The sequence below is a fragment of the Dendrobates tinctorius genome, unplaced genomic scaffold (assembly GCF_039654945.1).
Source record: "Dendrobates tinctorius isolate UK_male_01 unplaced genomic scaffold, ASM3965494v1 ptg000073l, whole genome shotgun sequence".
NCBI classification, from domain to species: domain Eukaryota; kingdom Metazoa; phylum Chordata; class Amphibia; order Anura; family Dendrobatidae; genus Dendrobates; species Dendrobates tinctorius.
Window position 1 is genome coordinate 18759228 of NW_027361741.1, and position 16861 is coordinate 18776088.

At 40.8% G+C, this 16861-nt stretch overlaps 1 protein-coding gene across 1 annotated transcript; it reads right to left on the bottom strand.

Annotated features, from left to right (window-relative positions):
- Window positions 1-7926: 7926 nt before the first annotated feature.
- On the bottom strand, window positions 7927-8679 carry LOC141096287 (olfactory receptor 6C4-like). Its single transcript, XM_073582828.1, has one exon. It carries the CDS (start codon window positions 8677-8679, stop codon window positions 7927-7929), a length of 753 nt encoding a protein of 250 aa, XP_073438929.1.
- Between the last annotated feature and the right edge of the window lie 8182 nt (window positions 8680-16861).

Below are 16861 nucleotides of genomic sequence, written 5' to 3' on the forward strand. Positions count from 1 at the left end.
GGAAGAAACTGAGTATTATCTGACAGAATTGCACGGGTGTCAATACTTTTGGCCACAACTGTATGTAATTAAACAGTTTTATTTGGACACACTGCAAGGCTTTGAAGGGAAGACATTTCCATTTGGTATTTGGAATGTAAATTTGGCTTGAATATATTGCAGAGACCATGTCCAATTTCCTGAGGTAACAAAACAGTGGAAAACCCCCACAAGCAATCCTATTTTGGAAAGTAAACCCATCAAGAAATTCAACTAGCTTGTTGAGCTTCACTGATTTTTTTAAAATGTGGATGCAAAAACGAAAATTACATCTTTTCAGCTAAAATGTTCTTTTAGCCCCAGATTTGTAATTTTCAGAATGGATAAAAGGAAAAAACAGACCATATAATTGGTTGCGCAATTTCTTGTGAACACGAAGATACTTTACGTGTGGTCAAAAACGTTTATTTTGGCACATGAGAGGGCTTGGAAAGGAAAGAGAGTAATTTAATTTGTTGAGAGTAAATTTGTCAGGAATAGATTGCGAATGCCATGTTGCATATGTAGAGCCCTTGACATGACAAAATAGTGGAACCCACCTACAAGTGACCCCATTTTGTAAACTAGACCTCTCAAGGAATTCATATAGGGGTGTGCTCAGCATTTTTAGCCTCCAGGTGATTCATGAAACTTTAGAACATTTAGATGTGAAAGCAAAAAAAATAAATTTTGTCCACTAAAATACTGTTTTAGCACCAAATTTATATTTTCCATGAGGAGTAATAGGAGAAAATGGACCATATAGTTTGTTATGGAATTTTTACTGAACATAGCAGTGGCCCATATGTGATTGTACTCTATTGTTTGTACTTACGGTCGGGATCTTATGGGAAGGAGCTCTACTTGGCCTTTGGAATGTAGTTTCTAATTGATCCTACAGGTAATTCACAAAACTTTATAACATTTAGATGTGAAAACAGAATTTTTTTTTTCCACTGAAATACTATATTGGCACTAAATTTATAATTTTCTCAAGGGGTAATAGGAGAAAATGGACCCCACAATTTATTACACAATTTCTCCCGAATGCAATGATGCCCCACTTGATGCCCCAAATACATTATTATCACAAGCTAAGATATGATATACCCCTAGACAATATATTTTACATGATCAATTATGATTAATATTGTTTTATGAGGTCTTGTCGAGCATTAAGACTGTGGGGAATTCGATTATCAAGCATAAATAACCAATGTGTTTCACAATTTAAAAGCTTCTGTTGTAAATTACCTCCTCTTGGAGGTTTGTATACTTTTTCGGTCCCACAAAATCTGAAATTTGTTAAATTACCTTTATGCACATTATGAAAATACTTGGAGACAGCAGAAGCAGAAATTGCTTTAGAATATACTGCACCAGATAGATGACGTCTGACATGCACTTTCAATGGACATGTGGTGCATCCGACATACTGCACTTTACATTTGGTGCATTCAATGAGATACACCACATTATCAGCATGTCAATTTGGTTTTGATTATGAAGAGAAAAAAAATTATTAGTTTTATGCATGTAATTCCAGTAATGGCGGTCCTTATGTTGGGTAGGATATCTTCCTCCTCCTGTGTTTCCTGCCACACATCTCCTGTGTTTTTTGGAATCGCTCCACTTGAACTCGGAATAGTCATAGCTGGTCTCTGTTGTACCAAGTATGTGCTATTAACAGACCCTGTCGATGAATCTGAAAGCCCATCCATAGTAGATAGAAAAGAAATGTCCGAAGAATAGTCTTTGTCTCTAAAACTCACTTTTCCTTTATTTCATTTATTAATGTTTTTTAAAATGGTGTGTATCATTATAAAAATTAAAATCTTTAGCACTGAAGTGCCCCTCCAAAGAACGTAGTAAGGTTTTGATTTCCTGTTTTATATTGGAAACTTCCATGTCCTCATATCTGATTATTAGAGAGATGAGTTTACGAGAACACTGACTTAAGGTGGAATCCCATTCCTTTTCAAAATCTTCATTAAAAATCTTTATAGGTACTTTTTTTCAAGCACAATCCTCTAGGGATCAGGCTTTTAGATTCAAATGTCTTTAAAGTAGTCAACTCCCACCATGTTTTCATCTCTTTGACCATTTTCTTTGCTAGCTGTAGCATTAGATTTCTCAATTCATCAGTTTCAGTCACCAAAACAGGTGTTTCATTACTGAATACTGAGGCTACCTTGTTTAATCTGACAGTATAGTCATCTATGTCTATAAAGTTCTTATGCTGAGGATCCATAGTCCAATAAAAAATGTTATGATATTAATAGGTTATATCTATTATAGAAAAAGGAGGTAGGTGCTTTTCTGCTATATTATAACTAAAAGTTGTCCTTATTAAGTATCAAATGGGGATATTGACACGGTAATAGCACGACTCTGCAAAAGCTCACAAAGTAAAATGAAGTAGAAGTCAGCTTACTGGTCTGTGTTGAATTCCCCAAGCTAACCAATGCCCAGCACGGATTGTGGTGAGCAGCCACAACGATCGCCTTCACTGGTGTGCCAGATGTCTGCTATGAACATTTCTTGGAAATTTTAAAGTGGTCCAATAAGGATTTGCATAATTTTAGCCACCTCCGTCCCGATCTGGATCATTCTTCCTCCCTTTTTTCTGAACTTTTTTTAACAATCTTAGTTGCTCCACCCATTGTAATTCAGTTACATCTTTCTCATATTTATTTTTAATTATAATTTTGTTTGTGAGGGGTTGAGTGGTGGTGGGGGTTATTTTATTCATAAAATGTTATTAAACTTTTATTTGTTTCTTAGGGGACATGATATAATGCAGTTCTAAAATGCTTTAAAAACATATTCTTTTAAAGTACAATTTCATGACAGCACTCAGAATGGTCAAATTGTCAGTCTTTGTTCATTATGCCTAAAGGTGATCAAAAAATGTTACACATACTAAAATGGTACTAAAAAATCTTCAACTCGTCCTGCAAAAAACAAGCCTTCACCTGACTGTCAGCAGAACAATGGAAAAAATTATTGTGCTTAAAATGTTCATAATTTTTTGTAAAAGTGTTTTTTAGTGTGAGATAGTATTAAAATCTAAAAAAAGATATTAATCTGGTATCACTGTAATCATACTGACCTGAGAAATTTAGCCATCTAATTACTCACACCACATGGTGAATGGTGTGAAAAAAATTAAACCAATTCTTGAATTGTTGTTGATTTGTTCATTCTTTCTCAGAAAGATCACAATAAGGCTTAGCTTATATTTATCCTGCGCGCTACGCTGAGCACTTCCATCAAGTTTTACTTGCAAATTTCTGAAAAATGTGATTCAGAGCAAACCGCAATGGAGACTCTTTGGCCTATGATCCGTCAATGTCCGTCTTTTTAAGCATGCACTTACGAAAGTAAGAACGGTTGTCCACAATTTTGTGGACCACTGAAAAGGCTGGACATCGCTGTACAGAGACCACAGTGAATCTGGAGTAATTTTACTGCTTTTTTAGTGATTGTCTCTGTCAGGCGTTTCATCTGAATCACCAATTTGAAGTTTTAGATGGAAACCTCAATGTAAGTGATTAGTGTAGCGCACATGATAAATGTTAGCTGATCCAAAATGTTATGTACCCATAAATATCACCAATTAAAGCTTCAAATCAACTCACAAAACACAAGCCCCCATACAGGCCTATCATCTGTGAACAGAAAAATATGGGTTTTCCTCAGAACTAGTAGCACAAAAGCTCTGGAAAAGTGAGGTGGCTCCCCACCTTACCAATAGAAATGCAGCAAAATCTATGTTTCCAAATACAAATGCCCCGCTCCTTCTGAGCACCATAGTGTGCCTAGACCACAGTAAACAGCCACTTGTTTGTCATTACTGTAGTGGGGAGAGCCGTACTCCTTTATGGGATTCATATCTCCAGAAACATGAGTTGGGCAAATGTATTGGACACTACAATGTATTGTGCAGTATATTGGTATATTTGCATTTTTCACTCTGCAATGTCCACTGCTTGCTTGTTTCAGGAAAACATCTATGGAGTGAAAATCGCCTCTACACCTGCAGATGAATTCCCAGAAGCATTCAGTTTACAAAATGAGTAATTTTTGGAAGGTTACTATTTTCACTCCTAAACATGTTATCCACTGTTTAATCCAACCAATTTTGCACTCCAATTGTGAAATGGTGCTGTTTCCCTTCCAAGTCCTGCCATGAGCCTAAATAGTAGTTTTCCACTATATATGGGGCATTGGTGTACTCAGAAGAAAATGCACAATAGATTAAAAGGTCTATTTTCTCCTGTTGTTCTTTTGCAAATTAAAAATTTAGGCCTAAAGCAACAGTTTTCACGTTTTCCTTCCACATTACATTAATTCCTGTGAAGGACATAAAATGTAAATAAATGTTTTCAATGTGGTTCTGAGCACTTCCAGGGGTGTAGTTTTAAAATGGTGTTATGTTTGGGTATTTTCTGTCACATATACCCTTCAAAGTCATTTAAAATATTATGTGGTCCCCAAAAAAATGGTGTTGGAAATTTTGAAAAATTGCTAAAATGTTTAAACTCTTCTAAATTCCCAGCAAAAAATAAATGTTTTTAAAAAGTATTCTGATGTAAAGTAGACATGTTGTAATTGTTATTGAATAAATATTTTGTGTGGTATAACTATCTAATTTAAAGCATAAAAATTAAAAATTTAAAAATTGCAAAATTTTCATTTTTTGTCAAATTTTTGATATTGTCATAAATAAACAAAATCATATTGACTTAAATGTACCACTAACATGAAGTACAATGTGTCACAAAAAAACAGAAGTGTGATATGTTGAAGCATTCAAAATGTATTACCACATAATGTGACGCTTTATGACTCAAATATCAAATATCCATTGAAGGTATATTACCATCCTCATATCAATACTATAAATACATCAACCTCAACCAATCAAAGGGAATAAAGAGGCATAGGCAAACAAAAATGATAAAATAAAATATTTATTTATAATACAAATTCAAGATTCAAAGGGAATTTCTCAAACATGTCAAAAAGAGGACAGTGAGCAAAAGGAAAACCAGTGTTGGTAAAATCAGTAGCAAATAAATCAATATATAATAACAGCTGAGACAAATGCTACTTCATCAATATGTCATTACCTACATAGATGTCTATCCTCGTCTCCTGATGCCAGCAGTCCCACTCCGACAGCACCGTTTCTCCTGCTTGCCTCATTGTAAAGAAGCCATTCAGGTGAAACGGCGCTGTTGGGGTGGGCCTATGCCTCTCTATGCCCTTTGATTGGTTGGGGTTGATGTATATAATGTGATACTAGTCAGAATTCAAAAATCTGGCATTGTCAGAAAGATGAAAACAGGCTTCAGAGTAAAATAATTTAAGATCACCATTATGTCATATTTAATATCAGTGGGCACAGTCAAATACCTTATACATTTCTGAACTGTAAATGGTGCAGTGTGATAACTTTGATACCTTTGGATAAACTACACAATGCACCCTAGATTTGTGTTTTTTGTATAATCCCTTCAAAAAGGCCCAGAATTTCTTAATGATGCCCCTTTTGGCCAGCATTATCTTCAATCACTCTTACTAAACAATATGAAAAATATTTTCTCATCATGAATCAAGTCAACAATGGTGCTGATTTTTATCCAAAACCAACAAAACTGTATGAATATATATGTTCCCTTCCAGACTTTCCATCATGATGTTATATCTAGAAAATTCCCCAAAAGGACATTCTTTTGACCAGTTTTGCCTATTGGCAGACTATCATGCTTTTTATCATCATTTATAATCTTTAACCCCTTCTCGACCTCGCCATTTTTGCATTTCATCTTTTGCACCTCTTCTTCCCGGAGCCATACCATTTACATTTTTCAGTCAATAAGGCCAAGTGATGAGTTGTACTTTTGAAACACATCACTAACTTTACCATATAAAGTACTGGAAAACATTAATGAAATACCAACTACGGTGAAATTGCAAAAACAAGTCCAATTCCTCAATTGTTTTTTTTAAACATATTCACTAAATGCTAAAACTGACCTGCAATTATGATTCTCCAGGTCATTATGGGTTTGGAGATAGCAAAAAATGTATAGGTTCTTTTTTATTGAAATGGTGAAAAAAATTCTAAAGTTTGTAAAATAAAAAAAAAATAGTGCCATTTTCAGAGACGCGTGGCATCTTTATCTTTTTGGCATCTGATCCTGGATAAGGGCTTATTTTTTTCCCACTGAGCTGTCATTTTCATTAATACCTTTTGGGGTAGATATGATGTTTTGATCACCCGTTATTGCAGTTTATTCCAATGCTGTGGCGACCAAAAACAGTATTTCTGACATTTTGATTTTTTTTCTCATTACACCGTTTACCAATTTGACTAATTTAGTATATATATTGATAAATCGGGTGTTTCTGAATGCAGAGATGCCAAACGTGTATTTTTATTTTCTGTTATAGTTTATTTTGAATGCAGCAAAAGGGGAGATTTGAACTTTATCTTTTTTTATAGCTTTTAAAACATTTTTTGTACTATTTTTACTGGCTTCAATAGACCCTTTAAGCCTTGAAGCTGTGATCATCCAATTGCTGGTGCTACACATAGCAGTGCTTCCGCCCTGCTATGTGTAGCAGAAAAGATCATCTCCTACGAACGGTGGCCACGGGTCGGCGTCCATATAAGAACTGCAATGACAGGCACAGGGGTCTTCTTCAGAGCCCCAGCCGTCAAGTCATCTTTTCGACACCCTGCTATCATGTGACAGGAGTGCAGATGGGCGAAGTTTGGTATGTACTTACGTTAAGCATGAGTTTAATGCCGCTGTCAGAGATTAACAGCGGCATTTAACTTGTTAGCAGCTGTGGGTGGATCGCGATTCCACAAACTGCTGTTAGTGGCAAATGACAGCTGATCAAATCTCCTGTCTTGTGCCTGAAAAGATTCGGGCTCAGAGCCAGGGCCCACATCAAAGAGATCAAGGTGACCTATATGTTTTTGGATTTTTGATCAGTAAAATATCATGGAATGATCTACTGTCTAATTTCTTAATGTGTAGATGAAAGCACTGAGCAAAGGAACCACTACAGTGTTCAAGACGGCAAATTCTTTACTTAAATTAGCTCCATGATCTCATGATGGCTTCGCATATAAAAATATGTAACTGCTGTATATCAGTGTGACCACAACAGAGTATCAAGAACAAAGGCTGTACTGTATTTTACAGGATCATTTACAGTTTCCCATTTTACAGAACTACAATGTATCCATAAAAATCATATTATATTCTGATAGCCTGTATGGCATCTGATATTTTACTTGCACTCTGCCAAATACAGAGTGAAATCGCAGCATGCTGCATTTTTTTTCACAGAAAAATTGTCAGTGAAAAAATTGGCCATCTGTACTGCCTTATTGAATAAAATAACATGGGTTAGTGTGCAACCAGAAAAAAATAGCACTCATTCAAGTTACATGCTGATGCGAGCATATACTAAAGGGAACCTATTTAACACTATCCGCTTGCATTTCAACCTGATATTTGGAGGTAAAAAGCATTTCTGGACTTGAAAGGTTTCCTGTAAAGAGATCCTGTCATGTAAATTAAAGCTATTAACCTGCAGATATTGGGATAATGTGCAGGTTAATAGTGTTTTGATGCTGCCTGGCACCAGCACTGAGAGCCCCACTTCCGGGAGGAAATTGACTTTAGTCCTCCCAGCAACCTTTGTATTTCAGTCATGGGGTATGCCAATGCAGCTTCAGTCACCACTCTGTGAATAGTTGCAATGGCTGTAACTGCGCCTATGGCACCGAATTACTGCCGGCTCTAATGCTGATCCAGCTGTCAGTCAGTGAAGAGGCTGGGAAATTGCCTGTAGCACCATTCATCTGGCCAGGATTGATAATTAACAAACCGTGTAAAAACACTTTAACATTTTTTGTTTTTCGATCTGTAAAATATTGGAGAACGATTTTCTAACTGTTTGATTTCTTAATGTGTAGATAAAAGGATTGAGCAAAGGAACCACTACAGTGTTCAAGATGGCAATTTCTTTATTAAAATTAGCTCCATGACCTTGCGATGGCTTCGCATATAAAAATATGCAACTGCTGTATATCAGTGTGACTACAACAGCGTGTGAAGAACAAGTGGACAGAGTCTTTACTCTTCCATCAGCTGAATCAATTTTCAGTACTTCTAGAACTATCTTTGTATAAGAGATGATTGTAATAATTACAGAAATATATAATGAGCATACACCGACAGCTGATAGTAATTCAATCATCGTTGTATCTGTGCAAGAATTCTCAAGAAGAGGCTGAAGATCACAAAAGAAATCATCAATTAAATTATTACAAAAATTCAGATTAAATATTAAAACAAAAGGAAAGGCAATGGTGAGAAATGATCCAAGCCACACGCCAGCTATTAGCCGAATACACATCTGTCTGTGCATAATTATAGTGTAATGCAGAGGGCGGCAAATAGCTAAGTATCGGTCAAAGGACATTACTGCAAAAAGGAGGAATTCTGCAGTTCCAACCAAAAAGTAAATAAAGGACTGCGTGAGGCATAATTCTAAAGAAATGTGAACTACGTTGTGTACAAATCCATTTAACATACCTGGAGCCACATTGTTAATAAAGCAGATGTCCATGGCAGCTAAATTACACAGGAAATAATACATAGGAAAATGAAGTCTGTGGTCAGAATAGACTAAAAATATAATGATAAAATTGCCCATCAATGTGACAGTGTAACATATTAATATTAGGCAAAACACAAATATTCTCAAATGTGGAGCCAAATGAAACCCCCAAAGAACAAATTCAGTGACAATAGTGCTGTTCATCTGTTTGCTACTGGGATAGGAAAGCAAAAATAACTGGAGCACATGGAATTATTCAGCCTGTACAGCTGTACAGAGACAGATGAGAGAAATTCTGAATCAATATTCTTTATATATTGTGGTAAACCACAAGTCTACTTAATGATAATCACAGCCACACAACATAATATGAACCGTGGGGCTAATTATGAAAAAAATGAAAGCTTTGTATAATTAAAAAATACAGAACATGAAGGAGATCACCATGCTGTTCTCATATTCCCATCAGACTAAAATGAATTCTAAAGTTCAATCCTTTTTTGGCCATGAAGGGTATAAAGAGCATCAATTGTAATGAAAAGAACAAAAGAGCCCTACTAACTTCATTCATAGTTAAGGGAATGCATTATTAGAAAATGGTGTAGTCTTTAAAGTTAAAGTTTTTTGTTGCTTATACATAGTTTTAAAGATTGTGTGTGATGATTTTTACTTGTGCATGTCACTTCCTATATAAAAAAAGTCCTGAAAACTTGCTATTTTTACCCTGGCCACTGATCTGAATTATAGTCAACATTTCAGTGAATATCACTTCTCAGTAGGAATCTCATTGTTATTACTTACAGGATTAATACAAAATGACCTCTAGTCAATTTACCGATCATGCATAGAAATCGCTCCCACAAAAATCAATAAACATCTTCAGACTGTTATGGTCTTTTGTTCATTCTACCTGCTTCAGGACATGTGTAACATCTGCAAGTGAAGCACCTGGTACTGAAACTGCTGCTGCAGGGAAAAAGAAGTCATTTGCAGCAGCAGACATTAATGATTTGGTTGCTGATCTTCTCTGGACTAAAATTCCCAACAGCTTTTGATCCTCTTCAATCTTGGAAAAGGAGAACTACAGAAAGAGAAAGAATGACTGACCAAGCTGAGGGAAAAGGAATTACCTAACTGGGCAAAGGGTCCTTTGCGAGTAAAGCCTGACTTTGGATAGCAAAAAAAAGAAGCACAGAGTGAGTGCTGACAGCTTTGTGCATGAGGTGAGGAGATAATCATGTAGCTGTACAACATTGTTGTGGATTTATTTTTGATTTGGGAAGATTTACCCCTGTGCGTACTGTGGCCTGTCCTGATTAGACAGAGTCTTATTGAGCGCTCAAAGGAAAAGAGGAGGCTACACGTAGTTAGCAACAACTCATTCCAGCAGAACTCTGGAAACTTTATTCATATATGGTCTTTTATCAGTTCGTATAAAGGAGTGGTTACTCATTAACATAAAGGCTTTACTTCTTAGCTAATTGGTCAGTTTAAATGCATGAACATATATGGGTGTCCGACCTGGGGTTATTTAGACACCACGTGATTTACTGTCCGGAGTCTTGCACTTGTCAGCAAGTCTCCAATATCGGCCGGACCACCTGGCCTAAGTTCCTTTTTCCCTATGTCTGCTAGATATTTCTCAAATCACAAGACAATGAGATGACTGGGTAGCAGGTTATTTCCACCAACTAGTTATAAGGTTCAAACTGTGAATACATGTATGTATCTGTGTGCAGTATACATGAGTATATAGCCTATATAAGAGTACATGAGTATATAGCCTATAGCAGGCAAGTGAGATCTATATGAAATACATATATATTTCCATAACAATCCCCGCTTAGATAACACTTGCCCTAAAATCCTGTTCCTGGCCCAAAGCGCTGCAACTGTTTTATGCTGTCAATGGACTGACATATGCCTAGTGCATACATCCTCCTCTGTACAGACTTTCGCAAATGGGCAGTCAGGAGATCTGTCCCTAAAGGGGGTGTGGTGCAATGTAATCAAAGTCTCTTAGTTAGCAGTCTATGCAGTCAGTGCATGTGTATTCTCCGTCAGGTAGGTAATTTATTCAGTCAGGGAGGTCATCCACAGCATCATTCCAGCTCAGGTGTATCTTCTGGTATGAAGGTCTTTTCCTGCCATGCGATGCATGGATCCAGGCGGGGTTTTCCCTCCAGGTCGGTGGCGTCAGTACTTGGAGAAGGGCCATCAGATCTGGGATCGAGTGCTTCTCTTTACAGATGTTTTTTTCACCAACACTCAGCAGTCTCCTGACTTCAGGACGTGCATACCAGGCACCGAATCTGGACCTGGCAATGAGGGAGAAAAACTCGAGAATGGATATTAGCAAAATTCTTGATAAATTCAATTACACATGCAGACAAAGTATCATATTGCATAGTCAACTGCTAAGTAAAGAATACCCCTAAACTGGGTTTTTTACCCAAATAAAGTCTCATATTGGTGACAGCTTTCTCTGAGCCTACGGGAGTGTCTAATGCCAGGGTTTGTCTGTCTCTTGGGCAAATTTTTTAGCATGCTGCTCTTAAGTGTCCCACCTAATCTATGGTGTGGGATGGTGAGTAGTGTGTAGGCCTAAGTCTGACCCTACTGCTGATCAGGTCTCTTGTGTTAGGTTTGCTGTGTATGCGGGTCCCTGATCACTTGCTATTGCTTCTGGAAACCCCATATCTGCACACTATTTTTTGAGAGTAGCTTCTTTGCAGTAGTCTTCGCCAACTGGTTCCTTACTGGGAAGTCTTCAGGCCAGATGATGTGGGGGAACTTTTCCCGCTTGTCCGATGTTAAATTTGTCGGTGGCCGAACAGCTGCTGGGAATCTTCGCTGTTTAGGTGTGAGTTGAGTCCAATCAGGTCATTCATCTGTGTCTTCAATTCTGTGTGGGGGCCATGTGTCCATTGAACCACCGTAGGGTACACACTTTGAGATAGACTGGGTCTGTCTTGAGGTAGATGGTTTGAGGTAGACGGTTTGAGGTAGACGGTTTGAGGTAGACGGTTTGAGGTAGACTAGGCCTGTCTTTAGGTAGATGTTTTGATGTAGACGGTTTCTTGGAGCCCAGTGCTTTTGGCCTTCAGCATCTAGCTCTCCTTCTCCTCCTTCCGAGTCTGATCCTGTTACTTCTTGTACAGGTTTCAGGAAGTCATCTTGTCAGGTTTAGTGACTGGGTTGTGGTAATTGACATTCTCTGAGCTGATGGTTGGATTTTAGCTGAGGTTTCGTCTCTGTCCGCGCCTCCCTCTGTATGAAGACTCTGGTTAGACTGTGTCAGAGGAGGACTTGGGACTCTTTGCATTGGTACAGGTCCAGCCGGTATTCTCCGGGGATGAGGGGGAAGGTCAAACTGTTGTAGCCTTGGGATGCCTTCGGACTCATGCAGCTCGTCTCGGGGAGTGTTGCCATGGACTGCCAATTGTAGGACTGTGCTGGAGGAGAAGCTTCCCCACGAGAGGATGGTGGAGGACAATCTTCTGGAATGTTCTCCATCAAATATGTCCTTTCTGGTAAAGGTGGGCACCATTCTTCTGCCTCAGAATTCATATCCACGTCAGAGTCTTCTTCCCGGAAGTGATTCAGCTTGTTGACTGGTGGAGGAGGAGGCAGCACTTCTGTCCAATTCAGAGATGGCATCTTCAATGGTTTTCCCATTGACTTCTGTTTGCCAGGTTTTTTCGTCTTCAGTCGTCATGTAGTAGCCGTCCGGCTCTACGACCTCTCCCATTTTCCATATTGTCTTCCTCTGGCTGCTTCTTTGGCTGCCACGTCTGCTGTTGATGCCCCGTGTCTCTACTGTGTTCAGTTTTCCGTGTGCCTTGGCCTTCAGCACTGCCACCACTTTTAGTAGTTGAAGAGCGTCCAGCAGGTCTCTGATGGCTCCATGGTGCTTCACGGTCGATCCGCTTGCTGTGATGAAGTTTCTTGCAGCCCAGATGGGTCCCAAGTCAGGTGCCATGTCATGCGAGTACCTGGAAGTTTTCGTTCTTCGCAATCTGGCAGGTCTTTCGTCAGCTCTATCAGCTCCGTTTCTTGGGCTCTTGGGCTGACAACCTTCTGGACCATAGAATGTCTTGATTGCTGGTCGCTGCACATCCCGTGTGGAACTTTCCTTCATCATTTGCAAGGCTGGAGCCATGTACGGTATCTTGCAGATTTTTCATCTGAGGGTCCGTATCCTCATCCCCCCTTGGGAGTGGGAGTAGAGACAGGTAACGGCTGAGAGCACTGAAGAGTGGTGGAGAGCAGCCTTGTCAGGAGGGCGTGTGCTGCGGGTATTGCTTTCATGCAGGAGGGCCCCCCCTTGCAACTGGATCCAGTCCAGCTGAGAGGTAGTCTAGAGGCCTCTGGTTTTCCTCCGTGGGTCTGTTTTAAGCCTGGCCAGTAGCATGACCTTCTCCATCTTGGTCCTTCTTTTTCCGTTTTGGTCAGGACGGGATGGCTTCTCGTAGTCAGGGAGGCCTAGAGTTGGCGCAGAGACTATGAAGTCTTTCAGTTTCCTGTACGAGATGAAGGTTGCAATGTGTTGATGCAATTGTACAGAGGCTGCATTAAGCCTGGAGCACCAGGGATCCAAGTTCTGCAGTACGAGACTAGACTAAGGAAGGACTGCATCTTCGGAGTTGTTGAGGGAGCCACCTTCTCCTCCGCGGCCCTCCGGTCATCTGTCAAGTGTTTCGTCTAGTGGGCGATACAGTGTCTTCAGGAACTTGCTTTTGACACCACTGGACTCTGTTTTGCAGAACTTAAGTTGCTGCTCTGCCAGGCAGAGTAGAGGAGACATGGAAAGCACTGTGCAGGTAGCGGTGTCGATGACTTCTGCATGCTCCGCAATCCAGTTGGTGGGGACGGAGGGCAATGCTCTGGCGAGCTGTGAAAAGCTGTTCTGGGCCCTCTTGGGTCTCACTGTCCATTTGTTCCGCACCCCCCTTGTGCGTTTTCAGGAACTGGTCATCCAGGTGAGGGGGAACATTGAGGGAAGTTTCGGGCAGATCCATTGCCGTGAGCACCGTTGCTGTGGCTGGCACGTTTGTCAGCAGAGTGTGCAGATCAGGCACAACTGGGGTTTCAAACACGGTTGCTTCGCTCACAGTCCTCAGGTTATACATCATTCAATCTGATCTGGTTCTCCTTTCACAGTCTTCCTCTTGATCGAGAGAAGCTGGGACCGCATGATGATTCCCGTGGGTGAGGCGGCTCAATCTGGCCTTGCTCTTCACAGTGCCATGAGTGACTCCCATCTTCTGGCACAGGGCTGGCAGGAAACCAAACCGTTTGCTGGGGTCCTTATTTTTCGTCAGAGGTGACGTTCAGCTGAGCTTTCTTGCTCTCACAGGGGGTCTTTTTGCTGGGGCATCTTCTTTACCAGCCAGCAGCAGTTCCTTTCACCCAGCTTGATTTCAGGTCAGCATCTTGTTAACCAATTTGAGGAGCTGAGTGGCTGTCTTCTGGTCCAGGGCCTGGATTAACTTCAGGGAGCACCTTCAGAATCTTGTCCAAGATGATCCTCTGGCGTTGGAGCCGGAAGCAGAGCAGCCATTTCACGAAGCGGGTGTGGTCCCTCTGGGTTGAGAATTTTCCTGGCCCATGCCAAAGTTCTTAGGCCGTTTCTTGAACAGCAGTTCCACTTAGACCTCCAGGGCAGTCAGAGGCAGTTTAGCTCTGGGTGATGAGCTGCGGATGTTGGGCCTTCAGAGCGTCCGGGGTTGTAGACTTGAGTGACACTGGCGCAACTTGAAGACTCCCTTGGGCCATAGGCTTCTGGGTGCTATGTCCAGCACCTCCTTGGGTAGGCTTGCATCGGTTGTTCGAGCGAGGCTCTTGTAGGGCCACCAGCATGATTGATTCTTCTTGGGTCTGAGGTGGGGAAGAGGTCAAGGTCACATCTTCATGGGACACTTTGGTCACCTTCAGTTCCTGCAGTAGGTCTGCGCTCATCAGGTGGGATGGGCAGGTCTCCACCGTAAACTGGAACAAGATGGAGTATCCTGGCTGTGTCCACATGCTCAGGGGCTTGCAAGCTGGGGAACGTCTGTCTTGACCTTAAATCCCCTTACAAAACACAGAGTGTTCTGATAGACTGGTGGGGTCGGGGGTTTTCACTTCTGACTGCACCAGTGTCCACAAGGAAAGATATGACAGCCCCCAGTGATTTGAGGTATTGGGTTCGCTGATGGGGTTTCACATGTCAGGGGCGTGACGTCTGGCGGACCTGGTTTGCCTCTGTCCTATGGACAGGGTTCTTCATTGTCTTCTGTGTTTCTTTCTTGGCCTACTCCTCTGCGGGATGACCTGGGTTGCCGGGGTGCTGTGCACTGGTTCCGGAAATGGCCAAAGTTGCCACAGTTGAAACGCCTGACAGGTCTTCTGTCTCTGCAGGGTGGTTGTTCCTCCACGTCAGTGGCCATCACGGGAGGGCCTGTCCTCCATACTCCTGGGAGGGACTCAATTCTTCTGGCTACTGTAAGCAGGACATCTACTGCTATTGTCCTGTACTCAGGCCTGGCCACTATCAGCAGTTTCTTGATTGGTTCTCTTAGTCCATGCACAAAGGCCTTTGCCAACATCTGTCCGTGTATCTGATCATGAATAGTGAAGCCTAAAATTTGGAATACTTGCCTCACTCTGCCATGAAACTCGTCTACAGACTCTGTCTCGGCTTGGCTCATGTTATGCAGGCTGAGTGCTTGTCTGGCGTTGGCCCACTCTCTAAGCTGTTCAATTAGCTTTGATTCTGATTCCCAGGAATGCACATCTAATTCTGATGGAAGCTTGAAGTGTTCCTTCATGATTTTAGAATGCTGAACACCTGACTAGGGGTGAAGGGAACATAGTGTAAGAGTTCTGACTCTATCTGCCCCTGCCTACTATGCAGCATAATCTCCTCTTCATGTTCATCAGAGGAGGAACTGTGCCACTGTGTGATTGTCTTTCTGTGTGTGTGTGTGTACTCCCCCCCTTCTGAGACAGCAGCTCCGTTTGGCACATAGGATCTTCAGTCTCAGAGTTAGCAGGTGCAGTGTCTGATGGCCAACACCTCACTTCTGCTATCTGTTGTATCGGGAGGGCACCTGTGTTGTCATGTGTGGGGAGTGATTCGCTTCCTTCTTCCAGTGTCATAACTGTCTCTTTAGAGAGAGTCCCCCTTGGAACTAGGGACACTTCATTGTCTGGATCTGGCACTAGGCCAGCAGGTGACGATGAACTGAGAGATGGGTGAGAAAAAGGAAGAGGGGGAAGGGTGGAGGAGAGGTTTGGAATAGGAGGAGAAATGAGAGATAGTGAAGGAGAGTGGGGAGGAGACAGAAGAGGAGGGGATGGCGAAGACAAAGAGGAGGGAGAGGAAAGAGGAGGGGGATGAGAGATAGGAGAGAGAGAAGGAGGAGGGGGATGAGGGATAGGAGGAGAAATAGATGAGAGAGGGGAGGAGGTTGTGAGAATAGCTGAGATTGAGGGAAGAGTGGAGATGGGAGGGGGAGCAGATGGCTTCCCCTTATTGTCAGTTACAGAGGGCATTCTTGGACCTGTGGTCCTTCTCAGCCGGCTCAGATTAGTATGAAAACACTTTTTTCCTACACTAAAAAAAAAAAAAAAAAAACAACCCTGTCTTGTTCACACCATCTGCTAGCACCTACTGCGGCGTTAAATGCTCTGTCACTTTAAGAAATGCAGACTGCAATTGAGCTCAACTAGCTACTTCCCTTTTTTCCTTTCAATACATTATGCCATTGTACAGCATACGGAGCTGCCCGTAGAAACCGACATGCTTAACTTTCTGAATAACACCTACTGTGTCTGTTTCAAAAACTTCAAAAAAAGGTAAGTGATTAAACCTTTTAACACCTTGCAACCCCTTTTAACCTGCTTAAAAGGGAACAAAAAGAAAACAAGAATATGGAAAATCAAAAATTGGCAAGATAACACAGGAATTACCAAAGCAGGTAAAAATTCAAAATTCTTTTTTTAACACAAAACTGGAAGAAAGAAGTGAAAACTAAAACTTAAAAAAAACTGATAAAATATGTCACAAAAACGTGGAAGAAAAACTCGGAAGAAAAATTAAGAGATAAAAAAAGGAAACATTTTTCTTTTTTTTTTCCTTAAAAAGATTTTTTAAAGGATGAAACCCCCCCAAAAAATTGATAAAATCAAAAAGTATATAGTATAT

Bases quoted from the DNA above. Each gene is read 5' to 3' on its own strand.
- LOC141096287 (XM_073582828.1), bottom strand. From the start codon at position 8,679: ATGGACATCTGCTTTATTAACAATGTGGCTCCAGGTATGTTAAATGGA.